Source organism: Salvelinus alpinus, chromosome 30 (assembly GCF_045679555.1).
Source record: "Salvelinus alpinus chromosome 30, SLU_Salpinus.1, whole genome shotgun sequence".
NCBI classification, from domain to species: Eukaryota; Metazoa; Chordata; class Actinopteri; order Salmoniformes; family Salmonidae; genus Salvelinus; species Salvelinus alpinus.
The window spans coordinates 6614293-6642133 of NC_092115.1; the positions used below are offsets into that span (position 1 = coordinate 6614293).

Sequence of the window (27841 nt, forward strand, 5' to 3'; positions counted from 1 at the left end):
TGAATTTGTGATAAATATCCTACACTGGAGAGAGAGAGACAGACAGACAGACAGAGAGAGAGAGAGAGAGAGACAGAGAGAGAGAGAGAGAGAGAGAGAGAGAAAGAGACAGAGAGAGTGAGAGAGAAAGAGAGACAGACAGAGAGAGAGAGAGAGAGAGAGAGAGAGAGAGAGTGAGAGAGAAAGAGAGACAGACAGAGAGAGAGAGAAAGAGAGAGAGAGAGAGCGAGAGAGAGAAAGAGACAGAGAGAGTGAGAGAAAGAGAGAGAGAGAGAAAGAGAGACAGACAGAGAGAGAAAGAGAAAGAGAAAGAGAGACAGACAGAGAGAGAGGTAAACATGTCAACATCTGCATAAACATTGGTAATGTAAACATGTTTCCCATTGGCATAAAGCCCTTAAATTTAACTTGAATTGAGAGAGAGATATTTAAATACATGCATATAAGATATCGATGGAAAGGAAAAGCTGTATGCGAAAATTCTAAGTTATTATACCTAAGTAATCACTTACATTTGGTTAAATATTGGAAAATACAACATTTCCCAGAATGCATTAGTTTAACCCTCAAGTTGGCCATAAAGCCTTGAAAAAAAGAAGCCAAACAAATTAAATGGTTGGTGGAAATATAATTGGCTATTCTAAACACTAAGGTTAAAATAGTATATGAACATTGTTTCCAGAGAAAAGTGATATATTCTTTGTTATCTAGAAGTGTGACCAGTCAGATTCAATGAAAGTCTCATGTTCTACGACAGAATGGAATTTTCTTTGAATTGTACTGAATTAAAATCTACTTCCTGTCACTCAAACTCTAATTCTAATTATACTGTACATCCTGTGGGGTGTGGCCAATTCAATTCGAATTTCAACTCATGAGTTAAATGGGAGTGAATTCCAACGTTCTGAATTGAGCCCAACCCTGATGGAGATCTACATTACGAATTTTACTTTGGTCACTACCATTCTTTTTTGTGTATTTTTTTCCCAGAAACAAGGGTGGCTCAATTTACCGCTTTGGCTCAATTTACCCCACTCTCCATTAGCACGAACGTTGCTCACCTTTTAGCCAGGTACATTTATATGGCAACGAATCCTTCCGATCTAACCTGCTTCAGGGCAGGCTAAACGCTTCCCAGCCGAAACAGTTCGCTAGAGTTCGTTCATCTATTATAGCCAGCTACACTTTCAAACTAAGTCAACAACGCAGCCACTGCTAGCTAGCCTACTCCACCAGCCAGCAGCACTGTATCATTTTAGTCAATAAGATTTTTTGCAACGTAAGCTTAACTTTCTGAACATTCGAGACGTGTAGTCCACTTGTCATTCCAATCTCCTTTGCATTAGCGTAGCCTCTTCTGTAGCCTGTCAACTATGTGTCTGTCTATCCCTCTTCTCTCCTCTCTGCACAGACCATACAAACGCTTCACACCGCGTGGCCGCCGCCACTCTAACCTGGTGGTCCCAGCGCGCACGACCCACGTGGAGTTCCAGGTCTCCGGCAGCCTCTGGAACTGCCGATCTGCGGCCAACAAGGCAGAGTTCATCTCAGCCTATGCTTCCCTCCAGTCCCTCGACTTCTTGGCACTGACGGAAACATGGATTACCACAGATAACACTGCTACTCCTACCGCTCTCTCCTCGTCTGCCCACGTGTTCTCGCACACCCCGAGAGCTTCTGGTCAGCGGGGTGGTGGCACTGGGATCCTCATCTCTCCCAAGTGGACATTCTCTCTTTCTCCCCTGACCCATCTGTCTATCGCCTCCTTTGAATTCCATGCTGTCACAGTTACCAGCCCTTTCAAGCTTAACATCCTTATCATTTATCGCCCCCCAGGTTCCCTTGGAGAGTTCATCAATGAGCTTGACGCCTTGATAAGTTCCTTTCCTGAGGATGGCTCACCTCTCACAGTTCTGGGTGACTTTAACCTCCCCACGTCTACCTTTGACTCATTCCTCTCTGCCTCCTTCTTTCCACTCCTCTCCTCTTTTGACCTCACCCTCTCACCTTCCCCCCCTACTCACAAGGCAGGCAATACGCTTGACCTCATCTTTACTAGATGCTGTTCTTCCACTAATCTCATTGCAACTCCCCTCCAAGTCTCCGACCACTACCTTGTATCCTTTTCCCTCTCGCTCTCATCCAACACTTCCCACACTGCCCCTACTCGGATGGTATCGCGCCGTCCCAACCTTCGCTCTCTCTGCCCCGCTACTCTCTCCTCTTCCATCCTATCATCTCTTCCCTCTGCTCAAACCTTCTCCAACCTATCTCCTGATTCTGCCTCCTCAACCCTCCTCTCCTCCCTTTCTGCATCCTTTAACTCTCTATGTCCCCTATCCTCCAGGCCGGCTCGGTCCTCCCCTCCTGCTCCGTGGCTCGACGACTCATTGCGAGCTCACAGAACAGGGCTCCGGGCAGCCGAGCGGAAATGGAGGAAAACTCGCCTCCCTGCGGACCTGGCATCCTTTCACTCCCTCCTCTCTACATTCTCCTCTTCTGTCTCTGCTGCTAAAGCCACTTTCTACCACTCTAAATTCCAAGCATCTGCCTCTAACCCTAGGAAGCTCTTTGCCACCTTCTCCTCCCTCCTGAATCCTCCTCCCCCTCCCCCCCTCCTCCCTCTCTGCGGATGACTTCGTCAACCATTTTGAAAAGAAGGTCGACGACATCCGATCCTCGTTTGCTAAGTCAAACGACACCGCTGGTTCTGCTCACACTGCCCTACCCTGTGCTTTGACCTCTTTCTCCCCTCTCTCTCCAGATGAAATCTCGCGTCTTGTGACGGCCGGCCGCCCAACAACCTGCCCGCTTGACCCTATCCCCTCCTCTCTTCTCCAGACCATTTCCGGAGACCTTCTCCCTTACCTCACCTCCCTCATCAACTCATCCTTGACCGCTGGCTACGTCCCTTCCGCCTTCAAGAGAGCGAGAGTTGCACCCCTTCTGAAAAAACCTACACTCGATCCCTCCGATGTCAACAACTACAGACCAGTATCCCTTCTTTCTTTTCTCTCCAAGACTCTTGAACGTGCCGTCCTTGGCCAGCTCTCCTGCTATCTCTCTCAGAATGACCTTCTTGATCCAAATCAGTCAGGTTTCAAGACTAGTCATTCAACTGAGACTGCTCTTCTCTGTGTCACGGAGGCGCTCCGCACTGCTAAAGCTAACTCTCTCTCCTCTGCTCTCATCCTTCTAGACCTATCGGCTGCCTTTGATACTGTGAACCATCAGATCCTCCTCTCCACCCTCTCCGAGTTGGGCATCTCCGGCGCGGCCCACGCTTGGATTGCGTCCTACCTGACAGGTCGCTCCTACCAGGTGGCGTGGCGAGAATCTGTCTCCGCACCACGTGCTCTCACCACTGGTGTCCCCCAGGGCTCTGTTCTAGGCCCTCTCCTATTCTCGCTATACACCAAGTCACTTGGCTCTGTCATATCCTCACATGGTCTCTCCTATCATTGCTATGCAGACGACACACAATTAATCTTCTCCTTTCCCCCTTCTGATAACCAGGTGGCGAATCGCATCTCTGCATGTCTGGCAGACATATCAGTGTGGATGACGGATCACCACCTCAAGCTGAACCTTGGCAAGACGGAGCTGCTCTTCCTCCCGGGGAAGGACTGCCCGTTCCATGATCTCGCCATCACGGTTGACAACTCCATTGTGTCCTCCTCCCAGAGTGCTAAGAACCTTGGCGTGATCCTGGAAAACACCCTGTCGTTCTCAACTAACATCAAGGCGGTGACCCGTTCCTGTAGGTTCATGCTCTACAACATTCGCAGAGTACGACCCTGCCTCACACAGGAAGCGGCGCAGGTCCTAATCCAGGCACTTGTCATCTCCCGTCTGGATTACTGCAACTCGCTGTTGGCTGGGCTCCCTGCCTGTGCCATTAAACCCCTACAACTCATCCAGAACGCCGCAGCCCGTCTGGTGTTCAACCTTCCCAAGTTCTCTCACGTCACCCCGCTCCTCCGCTCTCTCCACTGGCTTCCAGTTGAAGCTCGCATCCGCTACAAGACCATGGTGCTTGCCTACGGAGCTGTGAGGGGAACGGCACCTCCGTACCTTCAGGCTCTGATCAGGCCCTACACCCAAACAAGGGCACTGCGTTCATCCACCTCTGGCCTGCTCGCCTCCCTACCTCTGAGGAAGTACAGCTCCCGCTCAGCCCAGTCAAAACTGTTCGCTGCTCTGGCACCCCAATGGTGGAACAAACTCCCCCACGACGCCCGGTCAGCGGAGTCAATCACCACCTTCCGGAAACACCTGAAACACCACCTCTTTAAGGAATACCTAGGATAGGATAAAGTAATCCTTCTAACCCCCCCCCCCCCCCCTTAAAAGAGTTAGATGCACTATTGTAAAGTGGTTGTTCCACTGGATATCATAAGGTGAATGCACCAATTTGTAAGTCGCTCTGGATAAGAGCGTCTGCTAAATGACTTAAATGTAATGTAAATGTATTATGACGACATTTTGCAACGTTTCTGTTCATTTTGGACTTCAGGTTAGGTTTTTTTCGTCTGTTCACACAAAAAAAAAATCTGAACACCAGCCAAAGTTCAGAGCGGAAGTCTACGCCCCTTTCGTCGGTGATTGATCAACACAGAGGGGATTCTTCAAAAAAGTATTTGTTGTCAATCAACAAGAGACAAATCGTTTTCATGCACATTTTTTTATTGAAAAAATATTGTAAAATTTAAAAATTCTTGAGTTATCTTAGATGTATACTGGCTAAGGTGTCTCAAAATGGACAAACAGGACTATTGGAGGGGGGGGGGATCAAAGATCAATTTCCTAATAGATTTATAATTTTAATACCCCTTGAAGAATCCCAAAAATATATAAGAAAATGATTTGATATTTTTTTTGTGGCCTTACTGCTATTAGCCCATACAAATGCAATGGTTGTTGTCTATGAAACACGAATGTCCTGGGGTATTGGGCTTTGCAGACGCCATATAAAGCCCCAGAACAATACATGCGTAAGACTGTACATGATAACCCCAGGACATTCGTGTTTCATAGACAACAACCCGGAGGGCAATAAAATAGGCCTTACTCTTTGAAATGTCCCCCTACCACGTTCCACCTGGACACTAGACATCAAACATCATGACAACTTCAAAAACATCATAAAACTCTCTAAGCCGTGAGAACCAGGAACAGGATGCCCAAACACATGGTCACTTCCTCCCCCCCCGCCCCCCGCCCCACCAGGATGTCCTGACCGGAAGCCCAAATATGGGCATGCACACGTCAGCAGGACATAGGGTCATAAATCAACATTTTGACGTGTGACATCTACTTTATTCTCTCTACTAGGATTCCTGGCACTGCATTCTGATGAAGATAATCAAAGGTAAGGGAATATTTATGATGTAATTTCGTATTTCTGTTGACTCCAACATGGCGGCTAATTTGGCTATTGTTTTGAGCTCCGTCTCAGATTATTGCATGGTGTGCTTTTTCGTAAAGATTTTAAAAAATCTGACACAGCGGTTGTATTAAGAAGAAGTGTATCTTTAATTATATGTAAAACATGTATCTTTCATCAAAGTTTATGATGAGTTTTTCTGTTATTTGACGTGGCTCTCTGTAATTTCTCCGGATATTTTGGAGGCATTTCTGAACATGGCGCCAATGTCTGACTAGTTACATCAGTCATACCTCCAACTTAAAGGGATAGTCTAGTCAAAAATGTAATTTTCCTGTGTTTTATAATGTATTTATATTTTCACACTATGAGGTTGGAATAATACTGTGAAATTGTGAAAATGCCTTTTTAGTGTAAGAGTTGTTTTTAAATGAACTGTCAGCTTGTTTCGCTTGCCTAGGGTTTTGGATCACCTGGTGACATAACCAGGTGGTATAAGTTAATAGACCAATAACAACGAGAGTTCCAAACCTCTCTGCCAATAAACAGCTAGTTTTCAGGTTACGACACCCTTTTTTAATGTGCCATCTGAAAGACGGCACCCTACGCAGGGCAATGTCCCCTTCACTGCCCTGGGACATTGGGATCTTCTCTGCTTTTATGAAACTTTTATAACAGTTATAACAGTAGTTTTGGTTATTGTCCAGTCGTGTGGCCGTGTGCTGCAAGGAAAGACCTTCTGTCCCAGAACAGAGCGGCACATCTTGCTCTTCATTGTAACCAGAGGGCTGATATTAATACTATGCATGCCAGTCTCTCTTGTCTAAGAGTTGAAGAGAGACTGAATGCATCACGTCTTCTTTTTATAAGAAACGTTAATGTGTTCCAAATAGTTTGCATAGTCAACTTACACACAGCTCTGACCAACACACTGATCCCACCAGACATGCCACCAGGGGTCTTTTCACAGTCTCCAAATCCAGAGCAAACTCAAGAAAGTGTGCAGTATTATATAGAGCCCTTATTGCATGGAACTTCCTTTCCATCTCATGTTGCTCAAATAAACAGCAAACCTGGTTTCAGAAAACAGATAAAGCAACACCTCGCGGCACAACGCCTCTCCTCTATTTGACCTGGATAGTTTGTGTGTATGTATTGATATGTGGGGTACGTGTCTCATTTTTAAATTGATTTAGTTCTGTCCTTGAGCTTTTCTTGTCTATTAATGTTCCGTATTATGTCATGTTTTGTGTTTTGTGTACTCCAGGAAGAGTAACAGCTAATAGGGATCCTTATAAAATACCAAAAACCTTAAGTTAAGTTTCAGTCTCTTGTCAGCCATGTTCTTGTGAATGTTAGATTACAGTCTCTTGTCAGCCATGTTCTTGTGAATGTTAAGTTTCAGTCTCTTGTCAGCCATGTTCTTCTGAATGTTAAGTTTCAGTCTCTTGTCAGCCATGTTCTTCTGAATGTTAAGTTTCAGTCTCTTGTCAGCCATGTTCTTCTGAATGTTAAGTTTCAGTCTCTTCTCAGCCATGTTCTTCTGAATGTTAGATTACAGTCTCTTGTCAGCCATGTTCTTCTGAATGTTAAGTTTCAGTCTCTTGTCAGCCATGTTCTTCTGAATGTTAAGTTTCAGTCTCTTCTCAGCCATGTTCTTCTGAATGTTAAGTTTCAGTCTCTTGTCAGCCATGCTGTTCTGAATGTTAAGTTTCAGTCTCTTGTCAGCCATGTTCTTCTGAATGTTAAGTTTCAGTCTCTTGTCAGCCATGTTCTTCTGACTGTTAAGTTGTTCACTGTTTGCCAGAGCTAGCGCCATGTGTCTTCACTGACTACCACCATATGGGATGAACAGGGATGATCAACTAACAGATTCATTGATGATTCATTTTTCCAACATACACGCTGAGAAACTGGCACGCAGAATATGATGCCCCTGCATATAACACAACATATAACATGTGACACAACATGTACTGTGAGATATAACGTGACGTATACCGCCACGCATATCGCGACGTCTAACGTGACGTAACGAACATGATTGAAAACAAAGAGAACTAAGTATGACAAGGGTATAACAAATAGACATTCTGATTGTTGTCGCTGTTAACTGTGGAGAACACAGTGTATTCTCAATTCTGTCATCTCTCTCTCTCTCTCTCTCTCTCTCTCTCTCTCTCTCTCTCTCTCTCTCTCTCTCTCTCTCTCTCTCTCTCTCTCTCTCTCTCTCTCTCTCTCTCTCTCTCTCTCTCTCTCCCCTCTCTCTCTCTCTCTCTCTCCCCTCTCTCTCTCCCCTCTCTCTCTCTATATCTCTCTCTCCCTCTCTCTCTCTCTCTCTCTCTCTCACTCTCTCTCTGATGCTCAATTTCCAGTGATTCATCGACTCATTAGTAAGACAGTCGGACGTTTGTTTGTGCGTGTGCGTGTGTGCGCGTGTCTTTAGACCCACACAGAAACAAGAGTCATTATGTTGGGAGAAAATGTCTTCAGTTGGTATTTGTAGGTGTTTTTTGTAAACTGCTAGAATTTAGGGAGCAGTGGAAGATTGGATACCTGTCAAATCAAATCAAATCACATTTTATTAGTCACATACGCCAAATACAACAGTTACAGTGAAATGCTTACTTACGAGCCCCTAACCAACAATGCATTTAAAAACAATAAGAAACAAGTAATTAAAGAGCAGCAGTAAAATAACAGTAGAGAGACTATAGACAGGGTGGTACCAGTACAGAGTCAATGTGCGGGGGCATCGGTTATTTGAGGTAGTATGTACATGTAGGTAGTTATTAAAGTGACTATGCATAGATGATAACAGCAGAGTAGCAGCGGTGTAAAAGAGGGGGAGAGAGGGGGGGGGGGGGGCAATGCAAATAGTCTGGGTAGCCATTTGATTAGATGTTCAGGAGTCTTATGTCTTGGGGGTAGAAGCTGTTTAGAAGCCTCTTGGACCTAGACTTGGCGCTCCGGTACCGCTTGCCGTGCGGTAGCAGAGAGAACAGTCTATGACTAGGGTAGCTGGAGTCTTTGCCAATTTTTAGGGCCTTCCTCTAACACCACCTGGTGTAGAGGTCCTGGATGGCAGGAAGCTTGACCCCAGTGATGTACTGGGCCGTTCGTAATACCCTCTGTAGTGCCTTGCGGTCGGAGGCCAAGCAGTTGCCATACCAGGCAGTGATACAACCAGTCAGGATGCTCTCGATGGTGCAGCTATAGAACCTTTTGAGGATATGATGACTCATGCCAAATCTTTTCAGTCTCCTGAGGGGGAATAGGCTTTGGCGTGCCCTCTTTGTCTTGGTGTGCTTGGACCATGCTAGTTTGTTGGTGATGTGGACACCAAGGAACTTGAAGCTCTCAACCTGCTCCACTGCAGCCCCGTCGATGAGAATGGGGGCGTGCTCGGTTCTCTCTTTCCTGTAGCCAACCATCAACTCCTATCTTGATCACGCTGAGGGAGAGGTTGTGTCCTGGCACCACACGGCCAGGGCTCTGACCTCCTCCCTATAGGCTGTCTCGTCGTTGTCGGTGATCAGGCCTACCACTCTTGTGTCATTGGCAAACTTAATGATGATTTTGGAGTAGTGCCAAGCTGTGCAGTAATGAGTGAACAGGGAGTACAGGAGGGGACTGAGCATGCACCCCTGAGGGGCCCCTGTGTTGAGGATCAGCGTTGCGGATGTGTTGTTACCTACCCCTACCACCCAGGAGCGGCCCGTCAGGAAGTCCAGGATCCAGTTGCAGAGGGAGGTGTTTAGTCCCAGGGTCCTTAGCGTATTGATGAGCTTTGAGGGCACTATGGTGTTGAACACTGAGCTGTAGTCAATGAATAGCATTCTCACATAGGTGTTCCTTTTGTCCAGGTGGGAAAGGGCAGTGTGGAGTGCAATAGAGATTGCATCCTCTGTGGATCTGTTGGGGCGGTATGCAAATTGGAGTGGGTCTAAGGTTTCTGGGATAAACATGACCAGCCTTTCAAAGCACTTCATGGCTACAGACGTGAGTTCTACGGGTCGGTAGTCATTTAGGCAGGTTACCTTAGTGTTCTTGGGCACAGGGACTATGGTGGTCTGCTTGAAACATGTTGGTATTACAGACTCAGACAAGGAGAGGTTGAAAATGTCTGAGAAGAAACTTGCCAGTTGGTCAGTGCATGCTCGGAGTACACGTCCTGGTAATCCATCTGGCCTTGTGGCCTTGTGAATGTTGACCTGTTTAAAGGTCTTACATCGGCTGCGGAGAGCATGATCACACAGTCTTCTGTAACAGCTGGTGCTCTCATGCATGTTTCAGTGATATTTGCCTCGAAGTGAACATAGAAGTAGTTTAGCTCATCTGGTAGGCTCGTGTTACTGGGCAGCTCTCGGCTGTGCTTCCCATTGTAGTCTGTAATGGTTTTCAAGCCCTGCCACATCCGACGAGCGTCAGAGCCGGTGTAGTACAATTTGATCTTAGTCCTGTATTGATGCTTTGCCTGTTTGTTTGTTCATCGGAGGGCATAGAAGGATTTCTTATAAGCTTCCGGGTTAGAGTCCCGCTCCTTGAAAGCGGCAGCTCTACCCTTTAGCTCAGTGCAGATGTTGCCTGTAATCCATGGCTTCTGGTTGGGGTATGAACGTACGGTCATTGTGGGGACGACATCGTCGATGCACTTATTGATGAATCCAATGACTGATGTGGTGTACTGATGCCATCGTAGGAATCCCAGAACATATTCCAGTCTGTGATCGCAAAACAGTCCTGTAGCTTAGCATCTGCTTCATCTGACAACTTTTTTATTGATCTAGTCACTGGTACTTCCTGCTTTAATTTTTGCTTGTAAGCAGGAATCAGGAGGATAGAATTATGGTCAGATTTGCCAAATGGAGAGTGAGCGAGAGCTTTGTACACATCTCTGTGTGTGGTGTAAAGGTGGCCAAGAGTTTTTTTCCCTCTGGTTGCACATTTAACATGCTGATAGAAATGTGGTAAAAAGGAATACAGCTCATTCAATGCTGTTTTAGTGCCAGCCTCAGTCTGTGGTGGTATGTAAACAGCTACGAAAAATACAGATAAAAACTCTCTAGGTAGATAGTGTGGTCTACAGCTTATCATGAGATACTCTACCTCAGGTGAGCAATAGCTCGAGACTTCCTTAGATATCGTGCACCAGCTGTTATTTACAAAACTAAATAGTCCGCCGTCCCTTGTCTTACCAGATGCTGCTGTTCTATCCTGCCGGTGCATCGTATAACCAGCCAGCTGTATGTTGATAATCTCGTCATTCAGCCACGATTCCGTGAAGCATAAGATATTACAGTTTTGAATGTCCCGTTGCAAGTTTAATCTTCCGCGTAGGTCATCTATTTATTTCTCCAGATTGCACGTTTGCTAGCAGAATGGAAGGAGGTGGGGGTTTATTCAATCACCTACGAATTCTCAGAAGGCAACCCGCCCTCTGGCCCCTTTTTCTCCACCTCCTCTTCACGCAAATCACGGGGATCTGGGCCTGTTCCCGAGAAAGCAGTATATCATTCGCACGGGGCTCGTCGGACTCGTTAAAGGAAAAAAAGGATTCTGCCAGTCCGTGGTGAGTAATCACAGTCCTGATGTCTAGAAGTTATTTTCGGTCATAAGAGACGGTAGCGGCAACATTATTGTCACGCCCTGGCCTTAGTTATCTTTGTTTTCTGTAATATTTTGGTTAGGTCAGGGTGTGACAGGGGGGATGTTTGTGTGTATTTGTCTCGTCTTGGGTGGTGGTATGGTATAGGGGGTTTTGGTAGAGTGTATGGGTTTGTGTTGAGTTTAGGTGTCTAGGTAAGTCTATGGTTGCCTGAATGGTTCTCAATCAGAGACAGCTGTCATTCATTGTCTCTGATTGGGAGCCATATTTTAGGCAGCCATAGGCAGTAGGCTATTGTGGGTAATTGTCTATGTGTAGTGTTTAGTGTCAGCACTATTTTGTTGATATAGCCTCACGGTCGTCTGTTTGTTGTTTTTGTTCGTTTGTTCGTCTTCATAATAAAAGAAGGTGTCTTTCTATCACGCTGCGCCTTGGTCCTCTATTCAAAGTTACGACGATCGTGACAATTATGTACAAAATAAGTTACAAACAACGCAAATAAACAAACAAAAAAACACAATTGTTTGGGGACATATAAAACGGCAGCCTTCTTCTCCGGCGCCACTTTTCTGTCCCAGTCTGTCAGGGTGAGGAAGACTTCCCTAAAAGTTAACCCTGAGAAGCTAACAGAACTGCCATCACACTGTGACCATGTGGAATAAAGCTGTACAGTGTTTACAGACCTAGTGCCTAGGGAAACATAATGTGGAATAAAGCTGTACAGTGTTTACAGTCCTAGGGCCTAGGGAAACATCACGTGGAATAAAGCTGTACAGTGTTTACAGACCTAGGGCCTAGGGAAACATAATGTGGAATAAAGGTGTACAGTGTTTACAGTCCTAGGGCCTAGGGAAACATCATGTGGAATAAAGCTGTTCAGTGTTTACAGACCTAGGGCCTAGGAAAACATCATGTGGAATAAAGCTGTACATTGTTTACAGACCTAGGGCCTAGGGAAACATCATGTGGAATAAAGCTGTTCAGTGTTTACAGACCTAGGGCCTAGGAAAACATAATGTGGAATAAAGCTGTACAGTGTTTACAGACCTAGGGCCTAGGGAAACATCACGTGGAATAAAGCTGTACAGTGTTTACAGACCTAGGGCCTAGGGAAACATCACGTGGAATAAAGCTGTACAGTGTTTACAGACCTAGGGCCTAGGGAAACATCACGTGGAATAAAGCTGTACAGTGTTTACAGACCTAGGGCCTAGGGAAACATCACGTGGAATAAAGCTGTACAGTGTTTACAGACCTAGGGCCTAGGGAAACATAATGTGGAATAAAGGTGTACAGTGTTTACAGACCTAGGGCCTAGGGAAACATAATGTGGAATAAAGGTGTACAGTGTTTACAGACCTAGGGCCTAGGGAAACATAATGTGGAATAAAGCTGTACAGTGTTTACAGACCTAGGGCCTAGGGAAACATAATGTGGAATAAAGGTGTACAGTGTTTACAGACCTAAGGCCTAGGGAAACATCACGTGGAATAAAGCTGTACAGTGTTTACAGTCCTAGGGCCTAGGGAAACATCACGTGGAATAAAGCTGTACAGTGTTTACAGACCTAGGGCCTAGGGAAACATCACGTGGAATAAAGCTGTACAGTGTTTACAGTCCTAGGGCCTAGGGAAACATCACGTGGAATAAAGCTGTACAGTGTTTACAGACCTAGGGCCTAGGGAAACATCACGTGGAATAAAGCTGTACAGTGTTTACAGACCTAGGGCCTAGGGAAACATCACGTGGAATAAAGCTGTACAGTGTTTACAGACCTAGGGCCTAGGGAAACATAATGTGGAATAAAGCTGTACAGTGTTTACAGACCTAGGGCCTAGGGAAACATCACGTGGAATAAAGCTGTACAGTGTTTACAGTCCTAGGGCCTAGGAAAACATAATGTGGAATAAAGTTGTACAGTGTTTACAGTCCTAGGGCCTAGGGAAACATCACGTTTAATAAAGCTGTACAGTGTTTACAGACCTAGGGCCTAGGGAAACATCACGTGGAATAAAGCTGTACAGTGTTTACAGACCTAGGGCCTAGGGAAACATCACGTGGAATAAAGCTGTACAGTGTTTACAGACCTAGGGCCTAGGGAAACATCATGTGGAATAAAGGTGTACAGTGTTTACAGACCTAGGGCCTAGGGAAACATCACGTGGAATAAAGCTGTACAGTGTTTACAGTCCTAGGGCCTAGGAAAACATCATGTGGAATAAAGCTGTACAGTGTTTACAGACCTAGGGCCTAGGGAAACATCATGTGGAATAAAGCTGTACAGTGTTTACAGTCCTAGGGCCTAGGGAAACATCATGTGGAATAAAGCTGTACAGTGTTTACAGACCTAGGGCCCAGGGAAACATCACGTGATGCCAACTGTCTGTACCTTTCATACTGTTTCATCATGGCCACCATGGCTGTTACACCAAAACTCAAAGAGGGTCGTATCACTTCAATAAATACTCACAGTTACAGTTGAATAAAAGTATTTCATTTATGAGATGTCTTCAAGTGAATGCAAACCGTTTGAATATGCATTTGGCAAGTTATCAAAACATTTGTTTTATATTTTTTTACAACAAGCTGTAAACATAATTACACAGGTTTGAAAGGTTTAGATGTTTCTTTCTGGTTCAACTATTACCGCTGTCATATTGTGACTGAAGGAAGGAGAGGGCCATGTAAACGTCACGATCAAAGTCTGGGTCGGAGTAGGAGAGAGAGAGAGGCGCTCGGAGAGACAGGACCAGTTGGGGGTGTGTACCTCGGCTTTGTGGGTAGAAACAGAAGCACCACGACCCAGACATATCACACCACAGATTAGCCTAACCTGACAATGTTTAAGAGATTAGGATTATTTAATCCTTTGATGAAAGGGAAGAATGATCTGTCATAATAAAGCGCCATGGAATCATCATGGAATCACTAGAGATAGTAAAGAATACAGACGGTCAAATCGACACGTTGTTCAGAATCCAGTTTTAATATGAATCAACCATCAAAAGCACATGAAAACCTTTCCTCATTACTGTTACAGGAAAACGGATTAACTGTATAAAGAGCTCATTTATTTGGCATCATTCACAAACTGTCAGGAATTGGACGTGAAGAACCTACACAAATAAGTATTTTTATTTTCCCCACCCAAATATGTTAATATTTATATACAATTAAACTTAATTGTAATTGTAATTTGGTTTAGTAACCCTTAGTAACCATATTGTTGTTGTTCAATTTGGTTTAGTAACCCTTAGTAACCATATTGTTGTTGTTCAATTTGGTTTAGTAACCCTTAGTAACCATATTGTTGTTGTTCAATTTGGTTTAGTAACCCTTAGTAACCATATTGTTGTTGTTCAATTTGGTTTAATAACCCTTAGTAACCATATTGTTGTTGTTCAATTTGGTTTAGTAACCCTTAGTAACCATATTGTTGTTGTTCAATTTGGTTTAGTAACCCTTAGTAACCATATTGTTGTTGTTCAATTTGGTTTAGTAACCCTTAGTAACCATATATATATATATATATATATATATATATATATATATATATATATATATATATATATAGGCCTACTATGTGTATAACCCTTCACTGTAGAGTATATTAGAGTATAGTATAGTCTTGGAGGGGGAGAATAATGCTTTAAGTGCTTTATAATGGTCAATATTTACAAAGGAGATTCTTCATAATTACACAATAGAGAAGATTTGTATTCAACTGCTGATATTAACATTGTATTCCAAAAACAACGACAACACTACGTACTTACTTCTCAACAGACATTAAAAAACAAACAAATATATTTATTGCAAATGTATTTTCTATATAGTCTTACTAACATTTATTTATTATAACATTATTAAAACATTTTATTAAGAGTCTTGGTACACATGCATGTTTTTTTTTTGAAGAGTGGACTCAGAAAGAGAACAGTATTGTACAAAATAATTATAATAATTACAGTTTATTAAAATGCACTTTTTCTGTAGCACCTTTTGGTGTTCTGTGTTCCGCACAAAATCACCTCTGTGGTTGTATCTGGAGCAACACTGGAGCTCCCAGACAGGGAGGCTGGGCTGGGGGAGGGAGGAGACAGGGAGGCTGGGCTGGGGGAGGGAGGAGGGAGGAGACAGGGAGTCTGGGCTGGGGGAGGGAGGAGGGAGGAGACAGGGAGGCTGGGCTGGGGGAGGGAGGAGGGAGGAGACAGGGAGGCTGGGCTGGGGGAGGGAGGAGGGAGGAGACAGGGAGGCTGGGCTGGGGGAGGGAGGAGGGAGGAGACAGGGAGGCTGGGCTGGGGGAGGGAGGAGGGAGGAGACAGGGAGGCTGGGCTGGGGGAGGGAGGAGGGAGGAGACAGGGAGGCTGGGCTGGGGGAGGGAGGAGGGGACTGGAGCTACCAGACAGGGAGGCTGGGCTGGGGGAGGGAGGAGGGAGGAGACAGGGAGGCTGGGCTGGGGGAGGAGGGAGGAGACAGGGAGGCTGGGCTGGGGGAGGGACGAGGGGACTGGAGCTACCAGACAGGGAGGCTGGGCTGGGGGAGGGAGGAGGGGACTGGAGCTACCAGACAGGGAGGCTGGGCTGGGGGAGGAGAAGGCAGGTGAGTGGAACGTCTCTCTAGATAAGGTCATGGGGTTAGGGGACGAGAAGGGGGAAAGACGAGGAGAGGAAAAGGGGCTTGGGCGTTGGTGTGAGTGGATCCTCCCTCTGTTTGCTGAAAGTGCAACACTGTCCGTCGACGGCATCAAACGTCCTTTATTCCTCATGTCACTCCCTCCTGTTACAAGGTAAAGTCACTATGTGATTGGCCCTACAAGGGCGAGGAGTATTCCCCTAGGACAATGCTTCTATGACAGGGCAGAGGAGGGCGGCACGCTGTTCTCGAGTGGAGGGGGGGGGGGGGGGCAGCGTGCTGCTGGTCTGATACTGGGGGTCTGATCATCTTATCAAGGATATAAAACACAGGTTTGGTTTAGAGCCGGAGGCCAGGTCGAGTGGAGTATAGGGAGGGTGAGTGATTGATGTCAGGTATTCAGTCGGCAGTACAAGGCATGCATGGAACAGAACGCCCTCTAACCCTGTCCTTCAGCTGGTCGGGGGGTGGCGGTCAGGTCCTAGCCCATGAAGCAGACGGGGCCCACCTCGAAACCGAACCGCTGGCTGGGTTCACCAAAGTCATTGAACATGACGTCGATGACGGGCACCTGGTCGATGCGAGGAGTGTTGATCTCCATCACTGTCTTGGAGTAGCCCGACTTCAGCTGGAGAGGGGAGGGAAGACGGAGGAGGGGGGAGAGTGGAAGGGCGGAGGAGGGGGGAGAGTGGAAGGGCGGAGGAGGGAGGAGGGTGGAAGGGAAAGCGGAGGAGGGGGGAGAGTGGAAGGGCGGAGGAGGGGGGAGAGTGGAAGGGCGGAGGAGGGTGGAAGGGCGGAGGAGGGGGGAGAGTGGAAGGGAAAGCGGAGGAGGGGGGAGAGTGGAAGGGCGGAGGAGGGGGGAGAGTGGAAAGGCGGAGGAGGGAGGATGGTGGAAGGGCGGAGGAGGGGGGAGAGTGGAAGGGAAAGCGGAGGAGGGGGGAGAGTGGAAGGGAAAGGTGAGGAGGGGGGAGAGTGGAAGGGAAAGCGGAGGAGGGGGGAGAGTGGAAGGGAAAGCGGAGGAGGGGGGAGAGTGGAAGGGAAGGCGGAGGAGGGGGGAGAGTGGAAGGGAAGGCGGAGGAGGGGGAGAGTGGAAGGGAAGGCGGAGGAGGGGGGAGAGTGGAAGGGAAGGCGGAGGAGGGGGGAGAGTGGAAGGGAAAGCGGAGGAGGGGGGAGAGTGGAAGGGAAAGCGGAGGAAGGGGGAGAGTGGAAGGGAAAGCGGAGGAGGGGGGAGAGTGGAAGGGAAAGGTGAGGAGGGGGGAGAGTGGAAGGGAAGGCGGAGGAAGAGGGAGAGTGGAAGGGAAAGCGGAGGAAGGGGGAGAGTGGAAGGGAAGGCGGAGGAGGGGGGAGGGTGGAAGGGAGAGGGAGAGTGAAGGGGAAAGAGGGGGTGGGACAAGGGTGAGAGAGTTACTGTGGTGATCAAGATCTGATAAACAACTAACAGTTACCAGGATCAATATAACCTGTATACAACATAACCTAAACACTGCATTTAATATAACCTAAACACCGCTTAACCTGTATACAACATAACCTAAACACTGCATTTAATATAACCTAAACACCGCTTAACCTGTATATAACATAACCTAAACACTGCATTTAATATAACCTAACTACTGCATATAATATAACCTAAATACTGCATATAATATAACCTAAATACTGCATATAATATAACCTGTATATAACATAACCTAAACACCGCATATAATATAACCTAAATACTGCATATAATATAACCTAAATATTGTATATAATATAACCTAAATACTGCATATAATATAACCTAAATATTGTATATAATATAACCTAAATACTGCATATAATATAACCTAAATACTGCATATAATATAACCTAAATATTGTATATAATATAACCTAAATACTGCATATAATATAACCTAAATACTGCATATAATATAACCTAAATATTGTATATAATATAAACTAAATACTGCATATAATATAACCTAAATACTGCATATAATATAACCTAAATATTGTATATCATATAACTGTCACGACTTCTGCCGAAGTCAGCCCCTCTCCTCATTCGGCTTTCTAGCCATCGCCGCTCCATTTTTCGTATATCCATTTGTCTTGTTTTGTTTCCATACACACCTGGTTTTCATTTCCTCAATCAAGCTACTTGTATTTAATCCTCTGTTTCCCATCATGTTTTGTGTGTAATTGTTTTCATGTTAGGTGGTGTTAGTTTACGTTTCTTGAGCGCGTTTGTTTCATGTAGTGCTCTCGTTTTTTGGAACTATAATAAAGTGAGCCTGTTCATTATAATCTGCTCTCCTGCACTTGACTTCGCCTCCAATACACCATCCTGACAATAACCTAAATACTGTAAATAATATAACCTACATACTGTATATAATATAACCTGTATATAATATAATCTACATACTGTATATAATATAACCTGTTTATAATATAACCTAAATACTGTATATAATATAACCTGTATATAATATAACCTGCATACTGTATATAATATAACCTGTATATAATATAATCTACATACTGTATATAATATAACCTGTATATAATATAACCTAAATACTGTATATAATATAACCTGTATATAATATAATATAACCTTTATATAATATAACCTGTATATAATATAACCTAAATACTGTAGATAATATAACCTGTATATAATATAATATAACCTGTATATAATATAACCTGTATATAATATAACCTAAATACTGTATATAATATAACCTGTATATAATATAATATAACCTGTATATAATATAACCTAAATACTGTAGATAATATAACCTAACTGTATATAATATAACCTGTATATAATATAATATAACCTGTATATAATATAATATAACCTGTATATAATATAATATAACCTAACTGTATATAATATAACCTGTATATAATATAATATAACCTGTATATAATATAACCTAAATACTGTATATAATATAATATAACCTAACTGTATATAATATAACCTGTATATAATATAACCTGTATATAATATAATATAACCTGTATATAATATATTATAACCTAAATACTGTATATAATATAACCTGTATATAATATAACCTGTATATAATATAACCTGTATATAATATAACCTGTATATAATATAATATAACCTAAATACTGTAGATAATATAACCTGTATATAATATAACCTGTATATAATATAACCTGTATATAATATAATATAACCTAAATACTGTAGATAATATAACCTGTATATAATATAACCTGTATATAATATAATATAACCTAAATACTGTAGATAATATAACCTGTATATAATATAACCTGTATATAATATAACCTGTATATAATATAACCTGTATATAATATAATATAACCTAACTACTGTATATAATATAACCTGTATATAATATAATATAACCTAACTACTGTATATAATATAACCTGTATATAATATAATATAACCTAACTACTGTATATAATATAACCTGTATATAATATAACCTGTATATAATATAATATAACCTAACTACTGTATATAATATAACCTGTATATAATATAACCTGTATATAATATAATATAACCTAAATACTGTAGATAATATAACCTGTATATAATATAACCTAAATACTGTAGATAATATAACCTGTATATAATATAACCTGTATATAATATAACCTTTATATAATATATCCTGTATATAATATAATATAACCTAAATACTGTAGATAATATAACCTGTATATAATCTATGCTGTGTCCTTACTGAGCATCCGTCCGACAGGGCCTTGATGAAAGGGTTATTATCGTAGGACATCTCCTCGTCGTTGTAACCCAGGAAGCGTAGAGCCTTGTCGTAGCCGTCTGCCTTGGCATCGTACCAGGCTACCGACTGGTGGCAGATGTAGGTGAAATTCTGACGGGCCGTTGAGCTGAGCAGCTTCAGGAAGGTCATCTGGACCGTCTGGATGGTGTTCTCCTCCATGTCCACATAGTTCAACTGGGGGAGGGAGAGGGGGAGGTAGAGGGGAGGGGGAAGAGGGGGAGGGGGAGGTAGAGGGGAGGGGGAGGTAGAGGGGGAGGTAGAGAGGGAGGTAGAGAGGGAGGTAGAGGGGATGTAGGGGGGGAGGTAGAGGGGAGGGGCAGAGGGGGAGGTAGAGGGGGAGAGGGCAGAGGGGGAGGTAGAGGGGAGGGCAGAGGGGGAGGTAGAGGGGGAGAGGGGGAGGGGGAGGTAGAGGGGGGGGGGTAGAGGGGAGGGGGAGGTCGAGGGGGAGGTAGAGGGGAGGGGGAGGTAGAGGGGAGGGCAGAGGGGGAGGTAGAGGGATGATGGGAGAGAGCGGGAGGTAGAGGGATGATGGGAGAGAGAGGGTGAGGTAGAGAAAGGGTGACAGTTGTCATTGAAAGTGATTTTGAATTTCAGAAATCTATAACTGCTTTGAGAGTTGGATATATTTTCATCTTCTTACTATTTTTCCCCGTTTGAATTCGCTGAACCATGACCCTGGAGCCTCCTTGGGCCAGTTAGAGATTCTGACCTGTTACGCAGAAATAAAACAACAGGCGTTTAACTCTTAATGTCTCTGAATAATATATATACATACAGAATAGGTCTAACAGTGAGTATGAAAATACAGGTTCAAATTGACTGCAACTTGATCTTGTATCTATAGACGTTATAGACATTGTTTTCCAGTAACGTACACCAGCGGACTTCTTGTCGGGGTAAATACAGGTCTCTCCTCCAGCGGTGAAGTTACAGTAGACCTTGAAGGAGTCTCCAGTACACCCCTGGTTAGGATCGATCCAGTATTCACCTGAATATCACAACACACATTACACACAGTCATTAACATGATGTACTGGGGCCCTATGTCAAGGTTATTAACAGGATGTACTGGGGCCCTATGGCAAGGTTATTAACAGGATGTACTGGGGCAGTATGGCAAGGTTATTAACAGGATGTACTGGGGCAGTATGGCAAGGTTATTAACAGGATGTACTGGGGCCCTATGGCAAAGTTATTAACAGGATGTACTGGGGCAGTATGGCAAGGTTATTAACAGGATGTACTGGGGCCCTATGGCAAGGTTATTAACAGGATGTACTGGGGCAGTATGGCAAGGTTATTAACAGGATGTACTGGGGCAGTATGGCAAGGTTATTAACAGGATGTACTGGGGCAGTATGGCAAGGTTATTAACAGGATGTACTGGGGCAGTATGGCAAGGTTATTAACAGGATGTACTGGGCCAGTATGGCAAGGTTATTAACAGGATGTACTGGGGCAGTATGGCAAGGTTATTAACAGGATGTACTGGGGCAGTATGGCAAAGTTATTAACAGGATGTACTGGGGCAGTATGGCAAGGTTATTAACAGGATGTACTGGGGCAGTATGGCAAGGTTATTAACACAATGTACTGGGGCCCTATGGCAAGGTTAATGCACAATTTCCCTCATATTACTGTATATCGGGAATCACTCAGATTGAGAGAGATACTCAGATTGAGAGAGATACTCAGATTGAAAGAGATACTCAGATTGAGAGAGATACTCAGATTGAAAGAGATACTCAGATTGAGAGAGATACTCAGATTGAGAGAGATACTCAGATTGAGTTAAAACCAGCATACACAGTAAATTCCATGAAGCAACATTGTGAAACACTGCTCTTGTACTTTTTAACTTTACTTTACTGCAATGTGTCAGTGGCATAAACCTTTGAAAAGTAAATATCACATTTGTTAATGAATATTTAATATGGAGATATACACAGTGTCTGGGACTGGTAAATCCTTCTACCTGGTTCTGTTCTCTAAAAGCCTGAGTACCAGTCTGGTTCTGTTCTCTAAAAGCCTGAGTACCAGTCTGGTTCTGTTCTCTAAAAGCCTGGGTACCAGTCTGGTTCTGTTCTCTAAAAGGCTGAGTACCAGTCTGGTTCTGTTCTCTAAAAGCCTGGGTACCAGTCTGGTTCTGTTCTCTAAAAGCCTTGGTACCAGTCTGGTTCTGTTCTCTAAAAGCCTGAGTACCAGTCTGGTTCTGTTGTCTAAAAGCCTTGGTACCAGTCTGGTTCTGTTCTCTAAAAGGCTGAGTACCAGTCTGGTTCTGTTCTCTAAAAGCCTTGGTACCAGTCTGGTTCTGTTCTCTAAAATCCTTGGTACCAGTCTGGTTCTGTTCTCTAAAAGCCTTGGTACCAGTCTGGTTCTGTTGTCTAAAAGCCTTGGTACCAGTCTGGTTCTGTTCTCTAAAAGCCTTGGTACCAGTCTGGTTCTGTTCTCTAAAGGCATTGGTACCAGTCTGGTTCTGTTCTCTAAAAGCCTTGGTACCAGTCTGGTTCTGTTCTCTAAAAGCCTTGGTACCAGTCTGATTATCTTGTCTAAAAGCCTTGGTACCTGTCTGGTTCTGTTCTCTAAAAGCCTTGGTACCAGTCTGGTTCTGTTCTCTAAAAGGCTTGGTACTAGTCTGGTTCTGTTCTCTAAAAGCCTTGGTACCAGTCTGGTTCTGTTCTCTAAAAGCCTTGGTACCAGTCTGATTCTCTTGTCTAAAAGCCTTGGTACCTGTCTGGTTCTGTTCTCTAAAAGCATTGGTACCAGTCTGGTTCTGTTCTCTAAAAGCCTTGGTACTAGTCTGGTTCTGTTGTCTTGCCAACTCCTTATCACGTATTGTCACACCAAACATTGTTGGTATGATCACACACACAGATCTGGGACCAGACTAGATCTCATAACCTGATCGCACACACAGATCTGGGACCAGACTAGATCTCATAACCTGATCGAACACACAGATCTGGGACCAGACTAGATCTCTAACCTGATCACACACACAGATCTGGGACCAGACTAGATCTCTAACCTGATCGAACACACAGATCTGGGACCAGACTAGATCTCTAACCTGATCGCACACACAGATCTGGGACCAGACTAGATCTCTAACCTGATCGAACACACAGATCTGGGACCAGACTAGATCTCTAACCTGATCGAACACACAGATCTGGGACCAGACTAGATCTCTAACCTGATCGAACACACAGATCTGGGACCAGACTAGATCTCATAACCTGATCGAACACACAGATCTGGGACCAGACTAGATCTCATAACCTGATCGAACACACAGATCTGGGACCAGACTAGATCTCTAACCTGATCGCACACACAGATCTGGGACCAGACTAGATCTCTAACCTGATCGAACACACAGATCTGGGACCAGACTAGATCTCTAACCTGATCGAACACACAGATCTGGGACCAGACTAGATCTCTAACCTGATCGAACACACAGATCTGGGACCAGACTAGATCTCTAACCTGATCACACACACAGATCTGGGACCAGACTAGATCTCTAACCTGATCACACACACAGATCTGGGACCAGACTAGATCTCATAACCTGATCGAACACACAGATCTGGGACCAGACTAGATCTCTAACCTGATCGAACACACAGATCTGGGACCAGACTAAATCTCATAACCTGATCACACACACAGATCTGGGACCAGACTAGATCTCATAACCTGATCGCACACACAGATCTGGGACCAGACTAGATCTCATAACCTGATCGAACACACAGATCTGGGACCAGATTAGATCTCTAACCTGATCGAACACACAGATCTGGGACCAGACTAGGTGCAGGTGGTTGTACTGTCGACCTATGGCAAGGTCAAATGTAAAACATCCTATACCAGGACTATTCAACTACTTTTAACACCAGGTGACTGGAATCTCTGTCTCTAGCCAATTAGAGATGCTAGCCAATGATGATCTACCAGGTAGAACATAAAGCAGCAGTACATCAGCCGTCCAGACAGCTGACTGGTCCTGTTATTTATCATGTGTCACAGACTAGGAAAAACTCTGAATCCTGTCTCTCTAACCCACCGTCGGGGAAGTCCGGCTGGCTGAGGTGCAGGTCGTTACAGGTCCTGGCAGGGTTGTCCTGGGTTCCCATGGGGAACTTCATCCTCTCGATGTCCTGCTTCAAGTTATTCAGGGACCCGAACACGTCCTCCATGTCCGCTGTGGCCTCCATGTCGTAGTCCGCCATGCCTCCCGCCTCGTCGCCCTGCACGCCGTCGTCCTCCGCCTGGCGTCTGTTCTTCCTGCTCGCCTGCTGCATGGGCAGCGGCTGGATGATGTCCCCAGGAGGACCCTGAACGGAAGAGCACAGAGGGTTAGGGGTCAGTGAAATTGGCCAATCAGAGACAGGCGAAAAGGTCAATTTAAAGTGGATAATCGTGAAAGCATCTGAGCTCTTGTTGAGAGAAGAAATGTTGACTTACAGGAGCTCCGGGTGGTCCAATCATACCAGTGTCTCCTTTCTGGCCAGCTCCACCCTAAAAAACAGACACAGGACACAAGATGACACACGGAAGTTATCACACCAGTCATACACGACGGAGAGATCTTCTAATGGGATGTTTCTGTACAAGCACTTTGTGACATCGGCTGATGTAAGAAGGGCTTTATAAATACATTTGATTGGATTTGATTTGATTCTAATGAACAGAACTTACTGATGATCCCTTGGACCCCTTAGAGCCTACATGTCCCTAGGTGAAGAAAAGAGAGACACACAGTGAACAATAAGACTAGGACCATGATGAAATGGTAGACATGAAGATGTTTTGACGAGGAACTTACAGGAATTCCAGGAGGACCAGGAGGACCAAGAGGACCAGCGGAACCTCCAACACCCTATAGAGACACAGGACAGCAGTATTGACCAATGAGATGACACTTTACAGCAGTATTGACCAATGAGATGGCACTTTACAGTAGTATTGACCAATGAGATGCCACTTTACAGTAGTATTAACCAATGAGATGGCACTTTACAGTAGTATTGACCAATGAGATGCCACTTTACAGTAGTATTAACCAATGAGATGGCACTTTACAGTAGTATTGACCAATGAGATGCCACTTTACAGTAGAATTAACCAATGAGATGGCACTTTACAGTAGAATTAACCAATGAGATGGCACTTTACAGTAGTATTGACCAATGAGATGACACTTTACAGTAGTATTAACCAATGAGATGGCGCTTTACATGAAGGCATTCTTCAACACTTTATAATAGTATGAACCAATGAGTTAACACTTTACAGTAGTATTAACCAATGGGATGACACTTTATAGTCGTATGAAACAATGAGCTAACACTTTACATAAAGGTGTAGATAATAAAAGGTTAATATATGTCATTCCTCGACTATTAATCATCTGTTTATAGATAGTTAATCAACGAGTAATAAACTTGTCAGTCACTTACAGTGTCTCCCTTGCCTCCACCAGTTCCCTGGGGTCCAGGCAGGCCTCTGTCTCCCTTCTCTCCAAACTCACCAGGTGGTCCAATCAGACCAATCAGACCGGGGTGACCCTGGAGGACAGAGAGCGAGAGAGAGAGAGAGAAAGAGAGAGAGAGGAAGAGAGAGAGAGAGAGAAAGATAGAGGAGGGGAAGAGAGAGAGAGAGAGAGAGAGCAAGAGAAAGAGAGAGGAGGAGGGGAAGAGAGAGAAGGAGAGAGAGAGAGAGAGAGAGAGAGGGAGAGAAAGAGAAAGGAGGAGGGGAAGAGAGAGAGAGAAAGAGAGAGGAGAGAGAGAGAGCAAGAGAAAGAGAGAGGAGGAGGGGAAGAGAAAGAGAGAGAGAGAGAGGAGGAGGGGAAGAGAGAGAGAGAGAGGAGGAGAAGAGAGAGAGAAGGAGAGAGAGAGGGAGAGAGGGTGAGGGAGAAAGAGAGGTGGACAATGTTAGATGGGATATTCACACAGTACATTACAGATAGGCCAACAAGAGAGAGAGAGAGAGGAATTGCTTCAGACGAACTGTCACAGAAATCCACAGACATCCACAGACAGGAGACATGCTGTTGGAGGGATGTAGTGATCAATCACACACAAATCACAAATGTTGACATCTTTGTTAATAACAAACATCTGTTGTTCAATTATGCCAAGTCACAATATGTATATTAAACTAATGAGCTGAAACCACCTGCGACATAATGAATCTACTCTGTGTCCGCGGCGGGTGCCAGAACACTGTCTTAGTTATGACGGTAGAGGATTCTTCTGTTTATAGTGGTGTCGTATTTAACAACGGTGGTGTGTCCACGACATCCGCTGCCGTAGCTAGAGGTTATAGCCTAGTGCAAAGCCCACGAGAATACTATTACTGCTGCACGCTAGCTCCAAACCAATGATCATTACACACCTTACATTACGTATACATATTCAATTACCACGTTAAATCACACCGGAGAGTTGACTCTGTAAACTACAAACGTTGTTAAATTTCGAAAGAGAGAGGGAGAGATAGAGAGCGATGGAGATAAAGAGAGAGATAACCTTCTCTACAGTAGCCTAGCCTTACCTTTTCTCCCTTACCGCCAGGAGTTCCTTTCAAGCCAGCGAGACCAGGAGGACCCTGGAAAGAGACAAAAAACACTCTCAGGAATCAGTCTGTCACAGTGGATAGAACAGTATATCTAAGCAGTGGATAGAACAGTATATCTAAGCAGTGGATAGAACAGTATATCTAAGCAGTGGATGGAACAGTATATCTAAGCAGTGGATGTAACAGTATATCTAAGCAGTGGATAGAACAGTATATCTAAGCAGTGGATAGAACAGTATATCTAAGTAGTGGATATAACAGTATATCTAAGCAGTGGATGGAACAGTATATCTAAGCAGTGGATATAACAGTATATCTAAGCAGTGGATAGAACAGTATATCTAAGCAGTGGATAGAACAGTATATCTAAGCAGTGGATGTAACAGTATATCTAAGCAGTGGATAGAACAGTATATCTAAGCAGTGGATATAACAGTATATCTAAGCAGTGGATGGAACAGTATATCTAAGCAGTGGATATAACAGTATATCTAAGCAGTGGATAGAACAGTATATCTAAGCAGTGGATGGAACAGTATATCTAAGCAGTGGATATAACAGTATATCTAAGCAGTGGATAGAACAGTATATCTAAGCAGTGGATGGATGGAACAGTATATCTAAGCAGTGGATGTAACAGTATATCTAAGCAGTGGATAGAACAGGTTATCTAAGCAGTGGATGTAACAGTATATCTAAGCAGTGGATAGAACAGTATATCTAAGCAGTGGATAGAACAGTATATCTAAGCAGTGGATAGAACAGTATATCTAAGCAGTGGATGGAACAGTATATCTAAGCAGTGGATAGAACAGTATATCTAAGCAGTGGATGGAACAGTATATCTAAGCAGTGGATAGAACAGTATATCTAAGCAGTGGATGTAACAGTATATCTAAGCAGTGGATGTAACAGTATATCTAAGCAGTGGATGGATGGAACAGTATATCTAAGCAGTGGATGTAACAGTATATCTAAGCAGTGGATGTAACAGTATATCTAAGCAGTGGATGGAACAGTATATCTAAGCAGTGGATGGAACAGTATATCTAAGCAGTGGATCGATGGAACAGTATATCTAAGCAGTGGATGGAACAGTATATCTAAGCAGTGGATCGATGGAACAGTATATCTAAGCAGTGGATGGAACAGTATATCTAAGCAGTGGATAGAACAGTATATCTAAGCAGTGGATAGAACAGTATATCTAAGCAGTGGATGGAACAGTATATCTAAGCAGTGGATGGAACAGTATATCTAAGCAGTGGATGGATGGAACAGTATATCTAAGCAGTGGATGGAACAGTATATCTAAGCAGTGGATGGAACAGTATATCTAAGCAGTGGATGGAACAGTATATCTAAGCAGTGGATATAACAGTATATCTAAGCAGTGGATAGAACAGTATATCTAAGCAGTGGATAGAACAGTATATCTAAGCAGTGGATGTAACAGTATATCTAAGCAGTGGATAGAACAGTATATCTAAGCAGTGGATATAACAGTATATCTAAGCAGGGGATGGAACAGTATATCTAAGCAGTGGATATAACAGTATATCTAAGCAGTGGATAGAACAGTATATCTAAGCAGTGGATGGAACAGTATATCTAAGCAGTGGATATAACAGTATATCTAAGCAGTGGATAGAACAGTATATCTAAGCAGTGGATGGATGGAACAGTATATCTAAGCAGTGGATGTAACAGTATATCTAAGCAGTGGATAGAACAGGTTATCTAAGCAGTGGATGTAACAGTATATCTAAGCAGTGGATAGAACAGTATATCTAAGCAGTGGATAGA

The 27841-nt window shown here is 44.0% G+C and overlaps 1 protein-coding gene across 1 annotated transcript in view; it reads right to left on the reverse strand.

Annotated features, from left to right (window-relative positions):
• Positions 1 to 13957: 13957 nt before the first annotated feature.
• LOC139560287 (collagen alpha-1(XI) chain-like) overlaps positions 13958 to 27841 on the reverse strand; it is a 229228-nt gene continuing 215344 nt past the window's right edge. The window contains exons 55-64 of the mRNA XM_071376929.1: positions 26012 to 26065; positions 24916 to 25023; positions 24282 to 24335; positions 24155 to 24190; positions 23921 to 23974; positions 23520 to 23790; positions 20320 to 20432; positions 20085 to 20153; positions 19385 to 19618; positions 13958 to 16257 (exon numbers count right to left, since the gene is read on the reverse strand). Of these exons, the coding sequence (XP_071233030.1) occupies positions 16111 to 16257; positions 19385 to 19618; positions 20085 to 20153; positions 20320 to 20432; positions 23520 to 23790; positions 23921 to 23974; positions 24155 to 24190; positions 24282 to 24335; positions 24916 to 25023; positions 26012 to 26065 (1140 nt within the window). The 3' untranslated portion in view covers positions 13958 to 16110. The remainder of the gene's footprint in view (positions 16258 to 19384; positions 19619 to 20084; positions 20154 to 20319; positions 20433 to 23519; positions 23791 to 23920; positions 23975 to 24154; positions 24191 to 24281; positions 24336 to 24915; positions 25024 to 26011; positions 26066 to 27841) is intronic.